We start from the raw sequence: 12,746 nt of genomic DNA on the forward strand, positions 1-12,746 counted from the left end.
CCGCACGCCTCAAGGTCTAATCGATAGTACGCTGCATTCTTAACGAAGGAATTTAGACATTTCACGTTCCACTGAGATGTCATCTTGGGGTAATGTGTGTCACCGTTGCACAGAAATACATGAGCATGTCACACAAACATTTCACTGCACATCCTGTATGAGTGTGTGACAAATAAAAACCCTGTAGAGTACATACCTTGGTATACAGCATTTAGCATTTTAGATCCCACTTTGGGTACTTTGAAGAATGATGAAATGGTACAAACAACCATTGGTTTTATTGGCAGCAAGAGGACTCGGAGGGAAGGGTTTGAAAGTGTTTGAATGACAGCCATACTGGAGGAGACCCCTACACAGTCCCCGGATCATATCCTGGTCATGGCACTTATTGCTAATTCACCCCTGTTGTTTCATACATGGCAGGACAGGAGGGGCTTTTAATTTTACTGAATGGGCCCATTTTCAGTGAGGACTTAGTACCTCCTCAGTGTGAAAGGAAGTGAATGTAATGGCCGGAGTGGAGAGGGAAATGAGGACACCCTGGAAATTACTTTTACAACAACAACATTGGACCGGCGGATAATGGCTGATAATAATTACCAGGCTTAGTGAAATCAAATCTTTGTTAGTATTCCCGTCGGGCAGTCCAGCCTTCTGAGGAGGGATTGTAAATAAAGGCACTGCCTTCCCCTGATAATTACCTTTGTTTTGTCTCAAATATTTCGAGACTCTGGGAAATATTGTGTACTTAAACATTCAATATGGAAGGTTAATTGGATTTTTTTCTAGGGGCATTATCTGTGTAAATACATCGCCACCACAAATGAACACCAGGATTTCCAGATTTCTGCTTCATTTGTGTTTGGGGTTGAATATTTCCGGGGGTGAGTTGAGGATAATGTGAAATGTGTAATGTAAGATGTGCTTGTGTGCGTTTCTTTTGGAATCAAAGTTGCATTCAGCTGGGATAACCAGTAAACCAGTCTATTTTGAAACCCAGACTCAAGAGGAAACGCATGCTCAAACTACATGCTCATTATCTTCAACAGAGATGTTTAAAGATACCCTCAACAACACCAGTCAACTGACATTGTGCCCTTTCCGACACCTCGGTTTCGTATCTACCTAAGACTGGAACCATCGGATCGGAACGCTTTCTTCTGCCAATTACCACTTGTCACACTATATATTTGTCAGTTATTCTCAATTGGACCTCATTTGGCTGCTCTGCTTAGCATAATGCAGAGTCCTCACCTGGCCTCACAGCAGTAGGCTACTCAATAAAACCTTAAAGTATGTGAAGAACAACACCTGGTATTAGTGGAATATTCTTTGGGGAAAAGGTTGAAGTTTATTTTAGTTTTATCAAATTGTTGATGTTATGATATAACTGTGGTTTTCGGAATAAAATTAAATATTAGATCTTGACATCCTAGCAATGCAAAATCAAATACTGAGTGATTTTGATGAGGGATGACTTTGAAGAGTTACAACAAAAAGTTGGTAAGTGACATGATTTATATGTCAAATCATGCCAAAGCTATGGACGCACACACACCATGTTTCAAAATCCATCAATGTGGCAAGGGCCAAACAACAATGGAGGTCCGACCTGGAAAATCGCCTCTAAAAATACCGGAACAATCAGAAAATAGGTCAGAATGTAACGGTGGCTCGCACAAAGACATTTGTGTCTATCAAAGGAAAACGGAAGGGTTCCAAAGAAACTGCAGATGCACGAAAACAAGGCGGCGAGTGTGTGTTCATTAGCACAGACATCTTGGCTGGCAGAGGATTCTGTGATGTCATCTTAAAACGGGCAATATCAATCAGTGACCCTGGTCAACGAGCAGCGGCGGCGGCTTTGCACGTTGCTCATTGGCTTGACAGGTTGCAGGAATCAACCCTTTGAACAAGAGTGTCACACCAGGGTGAACACGGGTGTGGCGTGCAAGCTCAGAACATTAATCACAGCTTCCATTCAGCTAAGGACGATGTATTTAGGAGAGTGTGGCGTGACTGAAGTCAGATTTATTTTGGTACAAAGGCTGCCATGCTTTTTAGGCAAATTGATAAAAACTGATGTATTCTACTGACTGGTTTATTTTATTTTATTCCTCACTGAATCTTCAATGTTCTAATAGTCCGTTTTTCTCAGCTTCTCATTTCTCTAAAAATATTTAAATAAACAACCTTTGGAGTACACACATCCAATTATTAACCTGAAATGTCACAATTTGTGTGCAGACAAAAAAAACAACGCGTTGCCCCTTAAACAAAGCTTCCACAAGTTATTCTTATATCCGAAACAATTTTGCATGTAATTATACTCTTAAGCCTTTGTGCAGCTTACCAAAAAATCCCTTAAGTGCTGCTTGATCTTGGTGAAATCTCTTTAGTTTTTCTGTGTTCAAAGTTTCACAGATTCAGTGCTATTACGTTTCAGCTTTGTTTGTTTACTGCCTCTTTGCTCTTATTTATTCATTGTTTGTATCCAATAATACAAATGTTTAATGTGAAGTGTCCTACTTACATACTTTTTATATTTGGTACACATATCAGGGGCATGATAGTGGAGTGGATAGGGGGTTCAACAAATGAGCTCCAAGCCTAAAGGTTATGGACTCCATCCCTAAGTGTCTGCACCACTCCTCGACCAAGATACCTAAACCCTACCTGTTCTTTAATGACATGTGAACCGTTTCGCACAGAAGGCTTTGTGATGATTTATCCACATGATAGAAGACCTTCAGTATGCACACAGCAGGGGCCCTGCAGCTTCAAAGGGGGAAAACACACACATTCCTGTTTGCTATAACAGCTGTCAGACTAGCTGCTTTAATTATTTACTTATTTGTCAATATAGTTAGAAACACAATAATCATTGAGGGGGACACCAATTATTCAAGTGGGTCCCTTCTTAAAGTCCTGATGATGTGCAGATTGCTTTTTAAGGCAAGTGCTTCTAGATCACACTGGATAAAAGTCACAGTATGTGACTCAATAGTCATAGTGCACTGAACCAATTGTACAGCAAACGTGAGTAAGAAAGCATGCATATTCATGTTTTCAACCAGCATGCAGCAACAACAAATGTCCTTTTTTAGAAATGCCCTCTGGTCCGTTTTGTGCTTTATAACGTTGAATATGTGTCCTTCACTGCCCACTTCATCTTACTCTAGTTATGTCAGACGGCACAGAGGGGAAAAAAGCAGAAACAGCACAGTCCAGGATTCAAAGCAGCTGTACAGAGAGAAGGGACCGACGAGCAGGCTCCCCGGCCAATGAGAGCAGGGCGGAGGAGGGTCAACCCGCCTATTTCCCTCCCCAATCTTGCGGGTTGTTGGCGTATCAGAGTCACTGAGCAAGAGTACTGGCTGGCGGAGCACAGCCTGTGTGCTGCCACAACTTACACTGGATTTAAACCATCCTTAGAAGGAAGGAGAAGCTAGTAAAAAAAAAGAAGAAACTGCCATTTGCAGAGGAAGAGAGGGAGAGAGTGACAGCGACAAAGACAGCTCTTTGTGGGTAGAATTCTGAAGGCTTTTTCCTGTTGGTAGAAAAAGCAGGGTAAAATACAAACAAACAGGAGCAGAGCGAACACAGTTTGGAAGAATGTACAAGCCAGTGTGTTTCTTTACGCTTTCATGGCTGTTTGCTATGCTTATTTTCCCAGGTAAGACCTTCTTTTTTCTACTTTTCCCTTTTATTATTTGCTTGTGTGTGTATGTGTGTGTCTATGTGTTTGTGTGCTGCCTCTGCATCTATCTCACTTACTGCACTCTGGAGACCGAACAGTGTTTGGAGAGAATCACTTCTCCTTCTCTCTCTGCCTCTCTGTCCGGTCTCTCTCTCTCTCTCTCTCTCTCTCTCTCTCTCTCTCTCTCTCTCTCTCTCTCTCTCTCTCTCTATGTCTCATTCTCTCTCTCTGTCACTCTCTGTCTTTCATTCCCTCTTCTCTGTGTGTGTCTCACTCTCTCTGTCGCTCTCTCTATGTCTCATTCTCTCTCTGTCGCTCTCTGTCTTTCCATCTCGCTCTCTCTCTCTCTCTCTCTCTCTCTCTCTCTCTCTCTCTCTCTCTCTCTCTCTCTCTCTCTCTCTCTCTCTCTCTCTCTCTCTCTCTCTCTCTCTCTCTCTCTCTCTCTCTCTCTCTCTCTCTCTCTCTCTCTCTCTCTCTCTCTCTCCCTCTCTCTCTCTCTCTCTCGTTGCAGTCATTCCTCATGCTGTCTTCCTATCCCCCTCACGCTCTCTACTCTCTCTCTATGTCTTTCATGCCCTCTTCTCTTCAGATGCCACCTGCTATGGTAACTCTGGAGCAGTAGGGAGATCCCTTGATTTCAAGCGCTGTTGGTTTAATGCTTTCTAGCTTTAGTTTCCTTCCTGTTTCTTCTCCTCTCCATCTGGGGATTCAGAGCAAAAGTTACCACACCGGCACATCCAACTCCATGCTGTGGCCACGGAGAAGTCACGTCACGAATCCCAGAGCGCAAAACCAGCAAACCCTGCACTTAAGTTAATTACAAACAAACGACAGCCCCGTGGCATTTCCAATCACAGCACGTCATTTTTCCCCGTGTCATTTAAATAATTAACCAACTGGTTATTCCTGATGGCAGAGTTGGCGTTCCGAGGAGAAGGCGCCGCCGCCTCTTCGCAGCGGCAGACACACGACCTGTCGATATTATTGACGAGAGCACACCTTGAGGTTTTATATTGGTGACAGTGGGAGCAGTCACGTGTGAGCGATGTGAGAGCGCTGCCCAATGGAGCGAGGGGGAAAGTGCATGTTGTGATCCTGGCAGAAATGGATTCGCTCTCCCCTCGAAGAAAACAAGGATGATTTCATGGACCCGCTTGGAGAAACGCGAGACAATGTTTTTTTGTCGATGCAATGCTGGCTATTTTTGATTCATTTTGAGTGACTGCTTCACAGGATAAATTTTAGAAAAGCGTGGTTGACAGTATGAGGTTCTGAGATAAAGTACAAAAGTGATGCTTCTTCTGCCTCGCCCCCTCACCAGTGACTGCAGTGTGGGCACATATTTCCATATAACCTCAGAGTATTGAACCATATTACAGAGTGCCACAGATGTGAACGCTGAGGAAAACATTGGGCAAGTCCAATGAGGTTTTACATCTGGGAATGGAACAAGGATGACTTACTCTTATCAAATACAGTGGCACTACAATACTTGAATTGAGGTTGATTTGACAGCCAGCAAGGGATCCCGGTTAACTTGGTATATAAGGCACACATCACAGGCGCTTGATAAAAAGTGCTCACCCTGTGGTTCCATTTGAAGATTTTTAATTCAACTTCACAGTTAGAAATCTTTTCGATTTTTCTGGGGGGGTGTTTTTTATGGGTTTGGTTAAGTTTTTCATGAAACACCCTCGGAGAATAAGAGAAGGGTGATGAAAGCCTGTGATAGATTGGCTGTGCCGCGTTGAGCACTAACTGGGGCATGGAGGTCTGATAGAATTCATTACTGTTAAATCAGCTCGAGATGATTAGCTTTTTGTCACTTGTCTTGTTTATCCACTTCACCAGTGGATCTAACACAGAACTAAGTACTAGACTCAGACTATCTGCCCCCGCCCCCCTCCATCAGAGCCTGGGGGGGGGAAGCAATTCACACTCTGTTAGAGGGCGATGACACCAGAAGTTGCAATTCAGAAGGTGCTGCCAATCCAATAACATTTGGAGGATATGTGAAATTACTTTTTTTTATACCTTAATAGATAATACCTTACCTTTTTTGTTTTTCAGAACATTCCAGTGGGCTTGTAATGACACCTGCCCGCCTTACTCATTTAACGTGTTTCTCTATCAGTGTTACGGGGAAGAACTAGAATGTCTTCTGTATCGTATTCGTTTTAGTCTGAAGAAAAGGCAGTATCATTTACAATTTTAATGCGGTTTCCCGTCGAGATAGGCAGACACAGAAAATCCTCCTCTAACATTTTGTTCCTTATTTCTCTTCTCTTTTTTTGCTGCCTCTTTAAATAATCTGGGGAATTATTCGGGCTGAGTATGCATCTATGTTCTTGGTACCGGTCGTGCCTCGGGTTTATACTGGGTACACACCTGGGAACTGGCCCCTGCTCACCGCCACCTTCTGTTCCTGGCAGTTGCCACTGACTACACTAGTGCTTGTAGGCCTTGCTCAAAATGGTACTGCTACACATTTGTGCAGATTTTGTCAAGTTCTTTTAGGGGAACAAAGAAATTTAGTGGACCACTTATCTTTACTTATTTATATGATCTAATGTTGAACATGTTACCAGTTTGACTGCTGTGGGAAGTGAGTGGTTTCCCACGGACTGACGGCAGGGTTTTTAAATTCAGACAAATGTAGCCTCCGCAACGGATGACAAATGCATGAATGAGAAACGGGGAAAAGTTTTTTAGTCAGCCCTTCTAGCTCGAGTCAGACTAGCTCAAATAAAACAAATGAAATGCCTTGACGATGGAGCTGTAGGTAGAAGCTAGCAAGAGATTGGCTGAACAAATGGTATTGGTTCACACCAGCCACATCAGCGGTAATAGCGCCTAGCGGGTTAGCATCTGCAGTCACACCCTCTGAGTCTTACCACTACTCGATTCTAACCCCGGAGACAATAAGTTTATCAATCTGAGAGCAAGAGGACATAAAGTTCTGGCCATAAACTCCTTCAAGTAAGAAATAAAAAAGGAATTTCAATCCGCATGAGAGCCGTTTGAGTAAGGTCTCCCCAGATGAGGCTGATTGAACCATTTATCATAATGACACGCCCCGAAGCCATCTTTACACTCACCGTCCCGGGCCAGTGCGGCATATCGATTTACCCAGACTCAAAATGATAAATTGCAATTATCAGCGAATCAAATTGGTTGTGAAAATGGAGCTCCCTGCTGTTCTGAGCCGGTGATTATCCGCTTCCGTCCGCTTCTAATTAATATCAGCGTCATGTCGCACGTTGCTTAATCCAAAGTAATTGTGTGTCATGCTAACCCACTGTCCTAGAGGGAAATGCTAGCAGCTGTTGTAATAGAGGTTCACTTTGTGCGATAATATGAATGTATTATTTATGCGTTAAACGCGGGCGTTTCTTGCATTATAATATGATTTATGGCTACAAATTGGTCACAGCTGGCGGGGCAGATGCTTGAAAGGGAAAGTGTGACATATTATTGCCTTGTCGCCTTTCCTGGGGGTCCCATCACTCAAGACCACTACCACACGACGCTCCTTCATGGAACTAATCTCACACAACAGACCTCCAAACTCGAGAAATATGAGTTGGATATCGGATCTCTTCACTGTATCTCTCCCCCCCCCCCCCCCCCCCCCCCCCCCCCCCCCCCCCCCCGCCTCCACCCCCAAAGCAGGGAAATATATAATGGGGTGAGCCCTATCTCCGAAATGTCAGCGTTCCTTAGATGCGGTAGCAAAACAATCATGCATACATCATTTTCTTTTCGGCACAGGTGGAATTTTCCAGTGAGAAGATGTTAAATTTAGAAGTTCTATTGAAGTAGCACAATTTTCCAATGCTACACTAGTTAATATTCTTTCTGCGAATCGCTAGAGTTTCAAAAGTCGACTACTCTGAGCATCCATGTGTCTTGTACTTGTACAATGTCCTGCGCTGGCGCCTCAGTGAACAGGCTCTATTGTACTCATTTCCTAATGCCCTGGAATCCCGGACCATGCAAGAGATCTTAATGGAACAAAACAAAGTTATTTGACTCGAATTGAATGACCAGCAGAACACAAAGAACACAAACAAAAACCAGTCAAACCAAACATTTGTGAACGACTCACTTATTCGGTCCTCTTTGTCCGTTAAAAACACTGCGATAGTGTCCATGCGGAGCACCGGGGCCACAATAGCATGACACAGGCGCTCATTGTAACGAAACCGTCCCCCCAACCCCAACACACAATCAACCCTCATATTCAGTGTAAGAGTTTTGAAATGCTTTCTTTTTTTAATCCTGCACTCCCTCCCTCCACTGGCCCGTGGCAGCAGCCCTCCGCCCTTCGTTGCGTTCTGCATTCGCTCCGAGTGTGACCGTTGGCCTCCGCAGCACTGTCTTCCGAGAATACACTGAATGTCAGCACAAGAATAGCCGGTGGACCAGGCGGATCCTACGCTGAATGAGCAATGGATTGCTGAGGCATCGGACTGTGAGAGGGTACCGAGGGGCAGGGAAAGGGATTAGAAGACAAGGGGTCTGATTGGGTTTTAAAGTCGGCATTCGTTGTTGCGCTGTCGTACCATGGCTGCCGCTGCCGCGTTCCCCCCTTCCCCAACCCCTCCCTTCGCATACAAACCTCCCGTTATTCTCGTAGGACCGGGGGTGGATTCTGGTTTTTTTTACATTCCGAATTGAATGCATTCGTTGGCGGGTCGTCCCTTGGAGACGTGTGTATGCTTTCCTGTTCGCATCACCGTGAGGTACATGAATGGAAAGTACAGCAGAGTGGAGGAGGCACTCCCAGTGGATGTGCGTCTTCTGTTTGGATTTCATCCCATCGGTCCTCATTTGAACCGGATCGGACGGGAGATCTAGCTTACTTAAGTAGATGAACAGAGTCATGAGTTGATCTTGTCCTATGCCCCGTTATATTCAACTTGACATGTACAGAAATCTCGCTGTTCATCTCAATGTTAAGTTTGCTGGTTTTTGCAAGTTGAAGTCTAATATAAAAAATGACGTTTCTTTGATGTAACCTAATGGAAATGGCAAGATGAGTTGGGATATTTTTTGCTTCCACAATGTGATGCTTAGTATTCATGACAGCCGTGTTTGGGTCAATCTCCTATTCTACATAAGGCTCCCTTTTGTCCTTGGCTCTACCTTTACCGTCCACTTGTTAGGAGTGCGTGTGCTCCATCGCATTAAGTTAGCACCACCAGGCCTATTATGCTTCACTGTCTCCTGTTGCTTCAATTTGTCACATTTTCAAGGAACCTGGTTCACAAATATAGCCTTTTGCTCCATTGTCTGCTAGCCTGCGCAGTGGTGCAGCACAGTCAATATGAAGGGGGTGCGATAACCACATTACGTAGATAAGGGGGGCGGGCCTGGGTGGGGGGGTTGAAATCTGTGAATAGCAATAGAGAATGTGCCATGCTGTGGTGAAGCTTTCTACTCGAGTGGTTTGAAGATGGGAAAAAAGCAGAGGATGAGCCTTTCAGAAATCATGCTAACAAGATAAAAGAAAGAAAAGTATCCAAATATTTGTTTGGAGTGAGGTAGCCTCTTCTGCGCTCAGCCAACAACAAAGGGTATTTGACAGACTTCGATTTTCTCGTCCCCATGCCTCTGTGAATGTCCTCGGTGTTACCTGACAAACACTGTTGTCTAGCTCCACCACCGGCCCGCATTTCTGCTGCCTCGCTGGTCTCTTCCAGGTGAGTGACTGCACCCCCCCCCCCCCCCCCCCCCCCCTCACACAACACTCAGACACAAACACACCCAAACACCTATATTTATAGAGACGATGCAGCCATGCTGGCCCACTGGATTGAATATGATTAGGGAAGATTGGGGGGAGTGGTCCGACAGCAATAACATGTTCTGCATCCCAGTTTTTAACTGAAGACGGTTTGATGGAGATTATGTATAACATGGGTGCTAGGGTTCCGTCTAGTCGAAGTGGCATAAAGACCCTCAAATTATTTATAGAGCGATGTTGATTTAGAAAATGTGAAAGCCATCTCGCCTTGTGCAGCGTGTAAACGTGTTTCATGTCATCGTATTTTGAACGTTCCTGTTCCGTATTGTGACATATTGGATACAGCCTAATGACTTTGGTCCAATGCCATGAACTTATATCCTACCTGAAGATAATATACCAGTACACCACTTAATAGTAAGTGCTTGAAAATATAGGTCGCACCAGAACTATATGTTGAATAGTCAATGTTCAATGCCATCCATGGGATATTTTATGCCCTCGTAACTTCAAACTTTCCCTTCATAATCTTTGATATTATGGAAGAATTTAAAGTATGTGCCGTGCTTGCCTCGGAGATGGGCAGGTGTTATGATGCTTTCTGCTCATGAAAGCGTTGAGGGAGATATTCTTGGTTTCTTCAAAAACTCACACCACATCTTACTTGTTGGCAATGGCTAATGGTAATGGCTGACAGCCATGACAGCAGCCAATTTGAGTCTCCAACGGCACTTTACAGCCTTGCCTTTTTACTTTTCAAAAGCCATTCAATGCAAAAGACCCCGAAGTTGTCCCCGATTGAATTACGTGCCCCTGCTCATTTAAATGTTCCAAAATGTGATTCAACCCAAGGTTAACAAGAGTTGGCCTTTTCAAAAACACGATTAGACTTCTTCTTGAAACTGCCCAATCTCTCCGGCAAAGTCTATTAACGTTTAGCCGGTAGCAGGAATAGCAAAATATGACTTTTATGGGTCACTTGGACAGATGCGCTATCTTGCTGTCATATCTTAGTAGGATATACACTGTTATCTTTAATGATTTCACAGATGATATGGTTGTTTGTAGTGTGTGTGTGTGTGTGTCTGCGTGTGTGTGTAAGCGTGGTTATGATTGTCAAATGACAATGCCATTCCTGGTTACTGACAAAATACCTTAATCTCCCAGCATGCTCTGCTTCAGAGGGATCCGCCCAGCGCTCCGCCAGGATACAACGCTACACGTCTGTGTCAGACAGATGGAGTTATCTATGTTGCCCACTGGCTTCAGACTGCCACTCGGTCTAAAACAGACACCACTGTGTGCCCTCTGCAAAGCCCTGGGTGACTTTGTGAAATGCCCTGAGCGCTTGGTTATATCTGCCTGACTGGGCCATTGGTCGTTTTTGGTTTTTGCATGAGAAGTAGCCGCTATTTTTAGCGCTATTGTATCAGCATAGATTAAATGAGAATTAAGATTTAGATTATGTTTTATTTTATGTATCCAATTTTATGAACGAATGATAAATTATGAATCTTACTGTTCTCCTTACCTACCTGCTCACATATTCATAGTCGTTATCTTATTCACAACTGTTTACGACATTCTGTTTGTAGTATTGATTTTTTTGAACCAACCGTGTCTCTAAGAAATAGATGCTATCCTTTGTGTTGTGTTGGTGTGCGTGTGTGTGTGTGTGTGTGTGTGTGTGTGTGTGTGTGTGTGTGTGTGTGTGTGTGTGTGTGTGTGTGTGTGTGACGTCTCGTTTCTCATTTTTGTGACTTTTTGTAAAACCTCAGATGGATTCACACTTATTCTCTAATCCTTTGCTCCCCTAAACTTCAACCCAGAATTATGACAGGAGTAAGAGCAAAAGGTAAAGGCCACAGAAATCATAACACGGTGAAGAAAATGTGTTTTAAAAGGGAAGAATTACGAGCTTAAGTACAGTAACGGGAAGGGCGACTCAGGGACCACTCAATCCTGGATCTAAAACACTAAACTATACGGAAAAGGTCAGCTGTCATATGTTTTCCAACGACCTGCGCTCAGCTTTATTTCATTTCCATACACATTGTGGAAGGTAAAGGCTAGTAAATAAAGCAACCCAGCGTGTGCTGGTGGGTGAGGTGGGGGGTTCACTATGAGTGCAGCTGTGTTTTGGATTCTGGGGAAAGGTCACGAACATCCACCTCACTGAAGGGGAAAAAGATGTGAGGACTAAAAAAGCAAATGACCAGTTGTTCACATGGTATTGTTCACACATCGTGTCTCGAAACTAACTTTTCAAGGAAACATTATGACTCAATGTTCCAGATATGGCCTCGTTTTGCCCTTATTTAGTTTTGTTGGTTATTTCCTGTGTTTTTTAGTCTTAATGAAAAGCACGTCCTAAAATGTCCTAGGACATTTTATTGCCATCTGTTTTGTTTTACTGGATCTTGTACTGCAAAAATAAATGTGGATTGGAGAAGAAACATGAAGTCTAGATATTCTGTGTTTTTAAGCCTCTTCAAATGAACTGCACACGTCACACGCCAGCCATTATCCCTATGAATATTTCAAGGAATTACTTTATTATTCCTGTGAAATAGGTCACCCTAGTCTCCAATCACAACAGAATACAATGCAAAACACAGGCTGCCAGTGATGACATTTATGCACGTAATCATATGCAAGACATTGGACAAAAGTGTCTTAAGTGTGCCCCCACTAAAATTAACATTTTGCATTGTTTCTTTTGTGTTAACATCATGAGAAGCATTTTCCGGGGCTCGGTTCCACTGGCCAAACGTCAGTTAGGAAAAGAGTAGGACAAATTAGGCAGCATCAAGACAATGTTTAGTCAAATGGGCTCAGCACAGGAATTAACATAATTATCAACTAACTGGGGGGGAGGGTATGTGCCTAGGATGCTATGTTTATTTAGTACGAAGCCCCTCCATGCTGTTAGTTTCGTTGGATCTGATGAGTAAATAATTAATATTAAACTAATATGTGTTGTGCTCTGTGGCTTGACTCCAATTGATTCACTTAAGGTACTAGGTCGGGTTACCTTCATCCAGCATGTCATTGTTGGACGTTGCAGTGCTGGTTTTCCTAATGTCCCTGAAAACACCGAAACGCCATTCAGTCCTTATTATAGTGAGTGAGCTCTGAGGCAGATGGCTCTATACGACAACATAAAACACAACCACCCCCAATGATATTATATTGGACGCACCGTCGGGGGCATAAAATATCCCATTCTACCCTGAACCAACATCAAATTTTGGCAGGATAAGCATGCCGTTTGCCTCCGTCTTTATGTCTTTCGGT

General features: G+C 43.6%; 1 protein-coding gene across 1 annotated transcript in view; it reads left to right on the plus strand.

The window, feature by feature from the left end:
* The first annotated feature begins 3,369 nt into the window (after positions 1 to 3,369).
* opcml (opioid binding protein/cell adhesion molecule-like) overlaps positions 3,370 to 12,746 on the plus strand; it is a 157,803-nt gene continuing 148,426 nt past the window's right edge. Inside the window, exon 1 of the mRNA XM_030362332.1 lies at positions 3,370 to 3,676. Coding sequence (XP_030218192.1) covers positions 3,616 to 3,676 — 61 coding nt within the window. The 5' untranslated portion in view covers positions 3,370 to 3,615. The remainder of the gene's footprint in view (positions 3,677 to 12,746) is intronic.

Source organism: Gadus morhua, chromosome 7, assembly GCF_902167405.1.
Source record: "Gadus morhua chromosome 7, gadMor3.0, whole genome shotgun sequence".
NCBI classification, from domain to species: Eukaryota; Metazoa; Chordata; class Actinopteri; order Gadiformes; family Gadidae; genus Gadus; species Gadus morhua.